Source organism: Dermacentor silvarum, chromosome 1 (genome assembly GCF_013339745.2).
Source record: "Dermacentor silvarum isolate Dsil-2018 chromosome 1, BIME_Dsil_1.4, whole genome shotgun sequence".
In the NCBI taxonomy this organism is placed as follows: Eukaryota; Metazoa; Arthropoda; class Arachnida; order Ixodida; family Ixodidae; genus Dermacentor; species Dermacentor silvarum.
In genome coordinates, this window is record NC_051154.1 from 188,073,815 (window position 1) to 188,087,452 (window position 13,638).

Consider the following 13,638-nt stretch of genomic DNA (forward strand, 5'->3'; position numbering starts at 1 on the left):
GACGCTCGAGGTGCGTTTGCAAAACACGTTGCGCCTACCAGTTGCAACGACCATTGGTTTTTTTTGTTCTACGTATATCACGGCTTTCCCAGTTCCACTTCTTTCTCTTAATATATAATGGGCTATCATCGACTCACATGTAATCCTTACTCCACACTGCCGTCGCTCTTTATCTCAACGTCACACCTACAGTTTTTCTTTCCATAGTTCGTTTCCCCATCCTTAGTTTCCATTCAAGTTTCATTGTTAGCCTCCAAGTTCAGGATCCATAGGTTAGTACTCGCATACTATCGTGATTTTATTTTCAAGGATATATCAATAACCGGACATTCATGACTGGGGAGTGTCTGCCAAATATAGTCTAATACATTCTTAGTCTCCTGCGGATTTTATTCCCGTGATCAGGGAGCTATATTTGATACGACAATTATGCGACATTCAATGACTGTAATTACACCTTGCAATAAAAATGCTGCAAATATATTTAAAATTAGAGCAGCGATGGTCTGCTGAGTATTGGCTGGAACTGGAGCTTCCTCATAATGTGTTGTCCAGTACCTGCAAGTCCATTGTTCGCTCACTGGATAGCTTACAGGGCCAGGCACTGCGCACGTTCTTTGCAATTCCTCCGAAGTGCTTCAACTTCTGCAACAATTATTGTGCTTGCCAGATATCATAAAATCACAGCATAACTGTCTCAGGGCACACATTTTCAAATCTTTCCCGCATTTTTTTTTTCGCTACCTGGCCCTGTTATTCTCACGTTGAGCTCGAGCTACATTTTAAAAGCTCATCATCCCTCATCAGGTTTCTCTTCCATCAAGATATACACCAGCAGAAGCAAAACATTCATCTCCCTTGTGGTGTCTGCAACAGCTCCAGTTGAGCCTTTCTATTTCGGGGATACCGAAGAAGGCCGATCACCAAGGCCTTATAAAAACAGACAACGCTGTCATTACTGAATGAGACATATGGGTACCGAACGCACATCTATACATATGGAGCAGTCTCTCCATTAACTTAACAGCTGCCGCTATTATTCCGGCTACGCTAACTTCAGTTTAAACTTTCCCATACAATGACATCAACGGCAACGAAGCTTGCTGCCTTGCGTGCTACTACGCATAAAATACGTCATACAATAGTCCTACCTCGCAATATGTCCTGCCTCGAAAAGAGGTCATATATTGCGACTCTATGGCAGCCTCTCAGAGTGTACGATATGCACTTCACCACAGTACTCATCAGCAGTTGGTACAGGAAATAAGAGTGGGTTACCATCCAGGCGCGTGATTTTAAGGACACGCATAATATTTCAGTTCCTGCCAGGACATTCCTGTATTGCTGTTAAAGGCAAACCGATGAGGCTGCCCGGTTCGCAAATAAACAAACCCGAGTGGTTCCGATCCTCTATCGAGAACCGATGCTGCAACGAAACTGTATTTCCTGGCTCAACTATAATTTTCGCTTATTGGCCGTCTACTCGACTGCGGAAGTGTCGTCAACATAAACTGTATCGTTCTTCGAACCTGAAATTGCCACCACTAATTTCCCGCTGAGATGCGGAGCTGTTAAGCCGCCTCTAGCTACGGGTGGTATTTACAAAAGCTTATCCTCGTTCCTTATTAGAGTGCACGATACACATACATGTGTGACTTTAGCGGGACTCAAAACTCCTGTGCTTTCGCTACCGTTACGACGTCCAGCGCTTCCCTCTCCATGCCGGATTATACAGCCTAGACTCAAGATCGCTTTCAGAGGCAAATATCCTTGGATCATGGCGGTTTGTCTTTGGCGCGCACTGCAACAAAAGCTTTACTGGAATTCTTTCAGTCAACAACACTCTGCGACTACTTATGGATTCGTTGTGCACTTTATCGGGTGCACGCATCTATACTGTTCTTTCTCTCACTTCTTTCTCTCTATTCCCCCCTTTATCTCCTTTTTCCATGCAGGGTAGCAAACTGGACGTGCGTGTGGTTAACCTCCGTACCTTTGCTTGCATCTCTATCTTCCTAATATGAAAAAAAAAAACGCAAGGAAGAAAAGGGCACTTTGAAATCCTGCCGCACGCTCCAACTTCGCACTGCTCAGGAAACGAGCGCTGCTGTATAGCAGCGCTGTGAAGCTTCACTCAGGTTTCGCGCAGTTGAATCACCTCCGTGGCCAGAGACGCAGGCGAAGGTGACCCAGGCGACGCAGAGTGTCCACGCGGGGCGGCTGGTGGCACCGTATAACACGCTGAGCAAGGGTCCCGGCGGTGAATAGGCGTTCCATTCGTAAACGCCGTACACGATGGTCAGTCCCGTGGTCACCGATGACAGCCAGCCCACCAGCTGTATCCGCTGCGAGTACATCCCCGAAAGGTGGCTACAGTTAGGACCTTATTGCCCACGTCGTGATGCTTTGCCCCAAGGCAACCTTATGACCACGCACGTCATAGCTGGATTGTCCTATAGATGCCAATATTTTACTGTACGACTTTATTCTAACCATTTTCCAAATACACGTTTCATTCATTCATGCATTTAGTGGTCTCCGAGCGAGGTTGTGTGTTTCCTTTGCCGAATGACCATACAATGCGTGACCACATGTGCTTACACCGTATTCAACTGAATATCGCTATACTTATTGTTCAAACTGAAACTCGAGGGAATTGCCTCTGTGTAATCTCTGCAATGTGTGCGATGTTTTATGCAGCTGCAAGTGCTTTGCGGCCTCGAGAGTACTTTAAAATCCACTTTATAATAGCATGGCAGGTCCCTTGTGTTGCACCATGTACTTGGAACATTGAGCAGCGCGTGCAACGCGTGCACGCGTTTACTTCGCGTGCAACGAAAGTGCTCTTAGTCTTCTTCTGAGACAAGGGACTTAACCAGACACTCAAGTTGCCTGTTACGGTGCGTTCTTTTGTATGTTGTGGGCCTGTCGGTGTATATATTATATGTATGAATGCCTCATTTCCTGTGTCACCCGTGTCATCTGGAGTATAGCATGCTAGGCGTATGGGCAGGCAACAATTTCTACGCAGCATTAATTAAGGCATGTCTCTCGCATCGCGGATTTATTATGGGTGAAACGAAGAAAAAAAATGGAAGAACACTGAACAAAAAACATGTAAAGTATGCAAAGTTCACAGCCACTTCTGGCCGAACGCACGCACAATCGGCTCCTCTATGTATGCGGCGCCACTTACCCTGCTGATCTTGATCTGTCTGTACTTGTAGATGAGGTATCCAAGGAACAGGCCGACGGCGAAAGACGGAAAATGCGTATACGGACGGAATGCGATGTCGTTCAGGAATGCGTTCAGGTTTCTGTTGAGAAACAAGTCATAACGACCCACAGGATGACTTTAGGTGTCATGTTATACTTGACACTATAAGATGTCCAGGAATTACGCTTATCACCTAGCTGTAAACAAAGGCCTACAAGGAAGACGAGTCTGGTTTATCGTAAGCTTTGTATCTGTAAACAAATGATTTGTTTTTATCCTCAGCTAACCACAACTTTTTTTACCCTTTAACGACGAAGTATACACCGGAGGAGGCAAATCACAAGAAGAAAGCCATAGTTTCCGTTCATGATTCTCCTTCCAGACATTGCGGACTTTCACAAAACTTGTTTTGTGTTAACTGGCCATTAATCAAAGAAAGAAAACAGGAGGGGGTGTCACACGGCAATATTGAAGCCTAGTCATAACAAATAAAAAAGGCAAGTCAACAGTGGTTGACATAGACGAACGATAAGGTCTTCCGGGGGGCAATAGTGTACAGTGTGGTTTGTTGTTCCATGTTTGTTATTCGGGATGGAAGAGAGGTTCCCCCAGAAGACCTTGTATTTTTTTCTTCGATATCAACTGCTGTCAAGACGCCTTAACTTCACCTGCGCCACCTTACCCTGCTTAGTACCATCTTACTCTTGCATAGAGCACTTTGCTTAAGTATTATTTTTTAATTTATGTCATTTCTTTTTAGACTGCACTACTTTCGGCGCCACCCACATTTTTCGGTGAGTAAAGCTACACTTCCAGTTCCGGGTTTTGACGTACGCAGTTTGGACTAACGCATCTGGGTTTTATTTCAGTCTTTTTGGCTAAATACGCATTATTACTGCTCCGTACAGATATCTATGCTAACCTGGCGTGTCTCTTTCGTTCCAAGCTTCAATTTGGCACCTTTTTAGTTGTCCTACGGGCACTAAAAGGCCTCAAATGGTCTAATTTACGAGACGAAAGTGGTTAGATACCCCCGAACCCCAAATTGATCTGAACTCGCCAAAGGGGGAATCATGGCGAAAGCACCCAAGCACGTGATGACACGCGGTCGTTGCTAGTCTCCCCGCGCGTCTGCGCTGGGCTCCACGTCTGCGTGCATGTCTGTTTGTCTGCTGCATAACGCGCGGCTGATCACGTGGATGCTACGGAAACTTGCCAGTGCAACGTCAACAATGTTTCCCGATGTGAAGGCCGAGAGCTGCACATTTGCTGCGATTCCCCAAGTGAAAGCAGGAAGAGGACTGGTCGTTGTACTGACACGCTATTGCTGGTCCAAACAGCGTTTATCAAAGCGATTCATTGCTGACCTCAAATTACATCTCTGTAGATCATGCTTGGATCAGCTCATGAGAACATGTTGTACGCTCTTCTATGAATGACCGCAGGTGCAACAAAGCAAAGCTGCACGAATTTTCCAATAAAGAAAGCTGCCTGTATACTCCAGCTCCAACCTAAAGGCCGTTTCGCGTGCTGCGATCTTCATCTCAGCGGAAGTGCGATTTGCGCAGCACTGCTACAAAATTCATAATCACACCTGTCGCAGGCCCCCTGCGACTAATTGCCACCAGTGTGGTCGCTCAGTCGCATCGTCACTGCGATCGATGCGGAGAAAGAAAAAGGGAAGGGAGAAGGTCCGTCAAAATCACTGAGAGGGCTATTCCGCGCTTTGGTTGGTTATTGTGGTTGTTAGGAAATTTCGTTTGTCAATTAACAAATCCAGAAAACTGCAAATATAAATGTAATTGTGGGGAGCCGTTGATTGCTGAATCCTGCGCGTACCATCAGCGCCGACGTGAAAATGAAGGAAATAAAGACTCATGTTTCCAATTTCGTTGTGTCACTTCTATACGTTTGTTCACACGCTACGTAGCAAATGATGTACATTTTAACGTTGGCTTCAGAGGCTGATAGTACGTACCTATGTCTGCCTTCCAGGTTATTCACATGCTCTGCGAGTTGCTAAATCTATACGAAGTGCCTCCGTAACACTAAATGGCCTTTGGATGTCGTCGCAATTTTTTTATTTGCTTCGTGCATGCTACTCGCTATACGAAAACGCCGCAAGTGTAACACGGTATCCCTTGTCCGTCTACACGTATTATGATTAAGACACCCTTACGGAGCAATTTAAATACAAGTCGCAGTTTCGCCGGAAACACGAACCATTGATTGCGATAGCAAATTATTAGACAGTATACGATAAGAGTAGTAGTTTTATCGGCCGTAAAAACTTGTAAACATTCGCTTACTAACTAAATTAACAAGCATGGTGTCACGCGCGCACAAGCAAACAAGAACACATCTCACTCGATGAGAGCGGACACTCGCTGCCAAAACGCTGTGTGAGCGAGTAGCAACAAGCGAATTCACTTTCGTACTACCTCTCGCTTCAACGCTAACTAAGCGGCAAGAACACAGCGCACACGAAGCTATCAGCCCTCGGTGTGCTTGGACCCTGTACCCATCGCAGATAGTTTTCAAATAGAACCCAAGTTAATCCCGGCGGATTAAACGTGCCATTTCGAGGCTTTTTCACCTCTGCTGCGAGAAGCGACTGCCTTACTAAGAGCTCGCATACCAAACGTGCACACTAATCGCAATGCATTTTCTACAATGCCATATACAACACTCTGACTTGGAATAAATAATATCAATTTCTTGTCGAAGCAATAATACACGATAAGCATCAGTTCAATAGTTCCGTTCTATCTGATGGAGCATTGTTCTTTTTTTTAATGCACAAAAACCAATAAATTTTCGTTATGATGCGGCCTACGTATTCTTACCGCAATCTATATTAACCCTCACATTAAAAGGTGATGGCCATAGTTATGCAACCAGCAAGGTCCACAAATACACTATTATACATTTACTGACTCGACGTCACTGGAGCCGATTGCTGCGAACAGCTGAGAATGTGCACCATGTCTTTTCGCACTGAATTTCAGTAACCGCTGTTGCAGCACTTCAATATACACGTAAAACTTCAATGCGTCGGTTTAATTAAAGCACAACCATATTATTTACCCTTTTCAGGGAATCGTCAACGACATCATAACGCATAGGCTTTCGCATTACACTTGAAAAGTTATTCAGTGTCTACCGAAAATGCTGGCAGCAAGAAACTCTGGGCTGGTATACCTGACTTACGCATTTGCATACTTGTTTCGTCCTTACGTTTGCATCAATCCTATTGAAATGAGTTGGTGGAAACAAAGCTTACTGATATTTTTATTTACTATTATTTTTATTTGTCATTAAAAATGAAACAAAAATATTTAATGGCAAACGTTTTCTTCGTTGTTGAACAGCTTTCCAACCTAGTTCACTCTTAGCGTTAATTATACTAGAACAAATGTTCTAATTACTTCAACTTAAACTTCAACTTTATTTTCGCATTTTTCCTCCCTTTCTTACAAAGAAAAAAAAAAGAGACAAAGAGAAAAAAATGCAGGGCAAGGAACAAAAGCTGCATAAAAGCAGCTTGACGGGATTCCTTCCCTTTTCCTTGGCATCAGTTACAGCATATATAAATACAAAAATGGGTTACAGAAGTTCAAAACATATTCACATCTATACATATACAAACATCAATATTCAAGAAGTATAATTTACTCGCACATATGTAAGGCTCTTTATGCACAAATGTAGATACACGCTAAGATTTACGCTATACAGGTTTTATTGTGAAATATCGGCATTATCCAGTGGTACACACACAAAAAAGAAGCGGAACAAAAGGGAATATAGAAAGGTTCGAGACAACTGACAAAGAGTGCAGCGCGTTTTTGTATGATTGTTTAGAATTTGCTCTAAGAACAATTCTAGCTTAAGAGCTTCTTGTGAATACGGACCCGGGATGACTCGTTTGTCAGCTTCAGTGTTTTGCGCGATACCACATTTCACTTACGCATCTAGCATCCCGACAATTCTGCTTAAGCTGTTTCCTGTGAAATGTCATATATAACAAGTCTAGTTGATGCGTGAAGAAAAAAATAGTACTGAAGGCTTACTCATCGTCCGGTATAGAAAAGAGGGCGACTGGGCCGTAGTCGTAGGTATACGTGACCAGGCCTGTTATGACCATGCTGGCGACGGCGAAGGCACCTATGAGACCCAGGCCAAGGGCTGGCCGCCTGCATCATGAGTAGACGACGAAGTCTTCATGAACGACGCACCCACCGAAGGCAAATCGCAGAACTTACTTGTAAAGCGCGATAAAGAAGATTGGCGCAATGATGAAGTATTGCATGTCACAGGACAAGTACCAGCCATGCGGAAGGCACTGAAACGCGCAAGCAGAAAGAATCAGGCAGTGTGAAGGATGAGTGAGGACGGGGCGTCATAACTGCAATAGTGACTTGAACACTTGTTATGCAGGGCGAATCACTCTTGCGAATGTCCTTTAACCCCAAATCACCTAGCACGATTCGATTTCGGCTCGTGTGCAGTTTTAACACAATAACGTTTTATAAGTAGTGGGCAAGTAACTGGTCCTGCACACTCGACGCGTGTGTATGGAAAGCATGGACACTAAACGCAATAATAAATCTAATAAAAAGTAGAATTAAAAAGGAAAAGAAAAGCTTTACATTTCTTTTAATGTAAGAGGAAAAAATCTCAGACGATATTTAGCAGTCATAGATGAGAAGAAACAGTGGAATCGTATCTGAAGTCTGTTTCATCAAGTGTTCTGGAGGTGCAAGAAGTTGGACAAATTTTTTTCCAGCAAGTTCATTTCAAGTTTTAGGAGACACTGACTCAGACGGGGAAAGCGCAATTAGTGTGATTCCCTGCCACCCTCTTGTGACGGCGTGCAGGCGCGCGTGAGAGCAAGAAAGGAAGCCTCCAGAGCGCGATTCTTGACTACAGTATCTACAGTGTACAGCGATAGCTATGTGCAGGTACTTCTTGTGACACTGAGTTATGCTTACAACTTCTTGGGTCTTCATCCAGGAACTAATGTAAATGATGTTGGTCCACCAGTAGCGCTTACACCCTTCTGCGAAGCGGTCTACGGTCTCATGCCAGATCGGACCGTTCATCCAGGGTGGGCCAAGAATCAGCGTGAGAGACACCATCAGGAATGGCGGCGTCAGCCTGTAGCAAAAGGAACAAAGCGTTCATCGCCTGTTGAACTTGATGTGCGCCTCTCTCGCACTTTCTTTCCGCTTTTCTACTGCACTTGTTAGCTGCAAATCTTCTCTGAGGCAATTACAGTGTCGCTTTAAATGATAAATTTGATTTTCTTTCAACAGTGCTTCTGGGAATGAAGACAAAGTATCCCTTTTATAGCATTCATGCATGAAATAGGCAAGCCGATGACTCCCTCGTTCCCTTGACCTCTGCATGGGCGAGCATTGTTGCAAAAGTGTACTCACAACGGTCAATAACGTACACGCTCAAGCAATACTCATGATTGCCTGACAAACCTTCATGTAGAAAATTATAGTAAGTGACAAGGAGGCCGTTTTCTTTCTCCCCCTCTTTGTAATGCATTATTCGCTGAAGAGGGCGCCATGTATTGCGTGGTAATCACTAAAAACGCCATTTGTACTCAAGTTCGACAACTGCCTTAATTATTTACTTAAATCGTCACGACGGGTTTCTCAGTCGGCAGCTAGCGAAAACTCCAGTGACAGCGCTGCTTCGCCTTCGTGTTGCGTCTAGACTCTATAGTATCAGGAACCAGCGAACACGCGCAACTTCGCTCGTAACCCTTTTAAGAAGTGTACATGTCGTCGGCAGCCCCCACATGCGCTGACAATATGTTCGCTACTACAACTAGCTGGTTGGCCTCGGTTGTTAAGGAACCGCTCGAGCCATAATAGCTGACTTATTAATGTGAACCCTGCGGCCGAATTGGCAGCTTGCGATCACTGATGTTGTGACCTTGGCTATGGGTATATTATTGTACATACTGTACTTGCCTTTGCGTTCTTTTGTTTCCTTGTCTAGCCGTCGTTTTGTGCAAGTGTTGCACAACTGCACCTTGCATTGCAGCCCAGGCATGGCAGTGAGATGTGTGGCTGTGTGTGAGTTTCGTCGCAAATGTTTGTCTCGCTTTTGTCGAGTATAGCGGCGTTACACAATACGCACCGCCAGGCACGTCCTTTCTGCCACCGACCCGGGCCGATCCCGAAAGCAGTGCATATGTAGCTTGGTCTATATCGAAGGTGGTTCAATGCCACGTAGCGTCTAAAAGGTGCCAGCTGCCGCGCTCACAGTTTTATGATTAAATTGTTGATATACAACGTGACGCACGGGCCAATTCTCAAAGCGGTGGCTTGCCTAACGGAAGCAGTGGTAAGGCTGTTGTTCTCTCGTGGCATGTCATTTGTCTACTGGGTTTAATGATTCCGGTTGAAATCCCGCCATCGGAGATATAATTCTTTTTGTTTTAACAACAACTTACGTTAACATATTATCACATCACGCAGCGCACTCCCACGCAGATGTCTTCCCTGTGCCACGCAATACCGCGCCTCACGTTTCACCCTTATCCACGCTTCTCCCGTACTAGCGGTGAGGTCATTCGCGGAGACTATGCACCGAGAAACCCAGCCAACCATCCACACCGAATTACGGGGAGGTAAGCAAAGAAAGTGTGACTTTAAAAAAGGTTACGTAAAATATAGAGCCGCCAAACCAAGTAGATCCTATGTTTGCAATGATATATGGAATACTAAAATAAACCGTAATAATATAACCATATCACATAAACATGGAACGAAAACTTGAACCATGGAGTATTAATTGATAACTCATTCAGGTAGCGTATAATGATGGTTATTTGCGAAACAGGACAATCAACAGCATCATGTCGGCTTATCCCCTCGTATACGTTGCGCATATTATTTTTAAGCTTGGCCAATTGGAGGGAAAGGAGGCGGGGGGGGGGGGGGGTCGTGATAGCTTCTTTGGGGGTACAATGTATAAGTGTGCAATATTTACCTGATGTAGCGATGTATGTAGTACATCAAAAAGTCAAATCTGCCTTTGTCTTGCTGAAGCTTTCCGTAGCAAACGAACATGAGAAGCAGTCCACTGGAAGAGAATGCGAACATATTTAATGTCTAATTAGTTACTTCTCATTCGTTTCCAACCTGCAAATAGCGTATACGTTCAGAAGATTATGAGATATAGAAAAAATATTGGATTGTCGTTTGTGTAAACGTTTTTAAGACGGAAGAGTTGTTGTATGTAGCACCTAAGAAAACAAATAGAATGTTTTCGTAAAGGAAAACAAGTTATGTTCTGCAAGTGTGCTCTTAATGTACATTAAAACACTCTAATGATTCCTCGTTTTATTAAGCGTTTCTAAAACCATTTCGTTCAATAATATAATAACAAAGCGAATATTTTTATACTAAACTCGGATGTGATAAAGAGGTCAATGTGGCCATTCGTTAATTGTATTCTGGGCTCTAATTACGAATTATTCCATGGTATTTGATTAATTGAGTTTGTCATGGACAGTCACATGGGAGCTAACTATAGGAGGTGTCAGTTAATAGCTTTTACCTTAGTAGAAAGAAGGTGTCCACGGACAGTGAGGCGTTTAGAACCACTTGGAAGGCGACGTCTTTTCCCAAGTCTTTGGCCCGGATAGCTCCTGCTGCAAAATTTGTGTTTGCCTGAACTGCCAAGAGGCGAGCGAAGAACTCCAGGTGCAGTAAGAGAAGTGAAATGAATAGTTTGCCTCAAAGTGTCGAACCGAAACTCTTATCGGTTCGGTTAAGGTTATCATGTTTGAACGTTTTGGTTTGGTCCGGGTTTAGCTCCCGAACAAAAAAAAATAATAATAGTGGAAACCTATAGAAAATTTAAACCGGTTATTAATAAGGCAATGAATGATAAAAGTAAAGACAGCAAAGTATATGCACAAAAAGCAACATTTATGTACCTATGTGCAAAGTGATAACATTAATCTGCCAGAAATATCGATGTGCTATCGACGTCTTTTTTTTTTCACATTTCAGCACTTGTCCATAAAGCATATTTCTGTTTTTAATTGGCAAACATTTTTTATCCCCTGCTGCAGACCCGTGATTTGGAATTTCCAGTTTCGCTGTTTCAGCTGTTTCAGCTATTCTAGCTTCGCTTCGCTAGGAGGACAAAAATTTCACAGCAGATTACAGCTATGAAATAACTGAGTAATCGAACGCCTCAAATCAACACTTCTATTACCGTATTATTGCCCGCAACTAATGCGGCTTCAAGCCAGTCATTCTGTGAAGCTACAGATATACTCGGTTCAATAAAGCATTATTGGCCTCGTGTTCCTAAACTTGACAGGCCAGCGCTTCCGTCGGCATGACGTTCTTATTCGGATCACGTGACAATGTCTCGCCCCTTCCGTCGCAGCGGGAGCAAACCGGAAATATCTGTCATAAAACCGGCGTTGTTGCTGTCTATTTGCTCCTTAGTGTCGTTCATTACAGCTGGTATGGTCTGTTTGCTTACATAGACGCATGCATGACTACGTTAAGAGGAAGTTGTCTCTGTGGAGTAGCCCATTATCATGGTTTACTGCATGGTTTACTGTTTGGTGCCGCGACATCGGACGTATGGCATGTATACGTTCCACGAATGATGCAATCATCATCACCGGCAGCCTATCCATCTCCACTGCAGGACGACTACCTCTTATAGTGATATCCAGTTATCCCTGTCTTCCGTCAGCCGACTGCGCCCTATGCCTGAAAATTTCAAAACCTTGACAAATTACCTCATCCTCTGCCGTATTTAATGGTGTTTCCCTTCCCTTGGACCGGCGATTATCTGCTCGACCGCATTTAATTACCTGCCCAACTTCTTCCGCTTAATCTCAGCTTATAATATCAGCTACACCTGTTTGATCTTTAATCCGTAGTGTCCGTTTCCGGTCTCCTAACATCGCACCGATAATTTTCCGTTCCATCACTTGCTGCATGGTTCTTAATTAACTGTCAAGTTTCTTTGTTATCCTCCAAATTTCCGCCTCGTAGGTTAGTATTGTGAATGCATATATAGTATTCTTTTCTTTTAAGACAAAGCTTTAGCAAGGGTCCAACTGCGATTTCGCTATTCGATTATATGTAAAACTCAGAAATGCTTTTACGAGACAAACGCTGGACCGATCTGAAAAAAAATAAAGATTATTGAATTTCACGGAACAAGTTAAATTCTAGTGACACTAGGAAGCAGAATTCTAATTGTGAACCTCAATTTTGTTTAGAAAAATTGCCTAGAATCGGAGTGTACTAAAAATATTTGCATCATGTTTAGAAATCCGTAACATTGCACCAAAAACAGACATTGCGGTTCTGTAAACTGCATTTGTTCGAACATCCAAAGCGGACAAATTTGATATACTCATTTGCCTCTTACGTGAAATTGTTACAATGTTTAGGAGGGTTTTGCAAATGGCCCTACTCACAAATTAGTGGCATGTCTCAAAGCAATGTATAATTCGCGAAATTTTTCTGCTTTAGATATATCATTAGGTGCAGCTTACAAAATCGGGATATTGTTCTTGGTTGTTGAATTAGAGTTGTAAACTTTATACTAGAGCTTTTTTTTTTCAATTTCGCGATGTTCAAGAATTTGTATATATATAAAAAACATTGGCGGCCTAAATAAAAAAATCTGCTTCCTACGGTTACTAGACGTTAGCTTTTACTTTTAAATGCCACAAATATAATCAAATTTGATGCAGTGGTTACCGAGATAAACGATTTCTACTTTCCCGTGATTTAGATAGGAGCTTCCGAGCTAAAGCTTCCATCGAGGTATGCCACCGTTAATGGCTTGAGAAGTTCAGAGTGCCTTCTGTACACGCTCCAGCCGATCTTTATTAGTCTGGCGACTTTCGTATCATGATCCGGGCACCCTGCGAGTACTTCGACCGTGTAAAAATTTAAAGAAGCTGACTTGTAATGGTTCCCTTGCAAGCCTACCCTTGCACTGGTTCAAGTCCTGAAACATTTGCATCAGCAACGTTGCTGAAGACAGCAATGTCACCTGCAAACAGCAAAGCTTTGAGGTGTTCTTTATTCATCTTTATAATTTACCTCTAATCCTCGGCAATGTAGAATTTTGTACATTCTTCAAGTATACAGCAAGCCCGGTGTAAGCTTTCCCAAAATAGTCAAAAGACAAAGGCGGCGATGATTTTTGTCGATTTGAGCAGCTAAGTAACCCAGCACCACTATTCGAACAACCTCTCCCGCGAAGAACAACCATGTGTACAAATTAGAGTTACAGATGCTATATTATCAGACGAAGTCTAGTGCAACACATGTGTTTTCAAGTTAGCATGCATTACGCGGCAAACGGAAAGTTTGTTATGTTAACAAAAGTTCGTTAAAGCTTTCATA

The 13,638-nt window shown here is 43.3% G+C and overlaps 1 protein-coding gene across 1 annotated transcript in view; it reads right to left on the minus strand.

Annotated features, from left to right (window-relative positions):
• LOC119436107 (nose resistant to fluoxetine protein 6-like) overlaps positions 1-13,638 on the minus strand; it is a 124,859-nt gene that overhangs the window by 16,103 nt on the left and 95,118 nt on the right. Inside the window, exons 5-10 of the mRNA XM_037702859.2 lie at positions 10,232-10,324; positions 8,212-8,377; positions 7,483-7,562; positions 7,291-7,413; positions 3,197-3,317; positions 2,159-2,345 (exon numbers count right to left, since the gene is read on the minus strand). Coding sequence (XP_037558787.2) covers positions 2,159-2,345; positions 3,197-3,317; positions 7,291-7,413; positions 7,483-7,562; positions 8,212-8,377; positions 10,232-10,324 — 770 coding nt within the window. The remainder of the gene's footprint in view (positions 1-2,158; positions 2,346-3,196; positions 3,318-7,290; positions 7,414-7,482; positions 7,563-8,211; positions 8,378-10,231; positions 10,325-13,638) is intronic.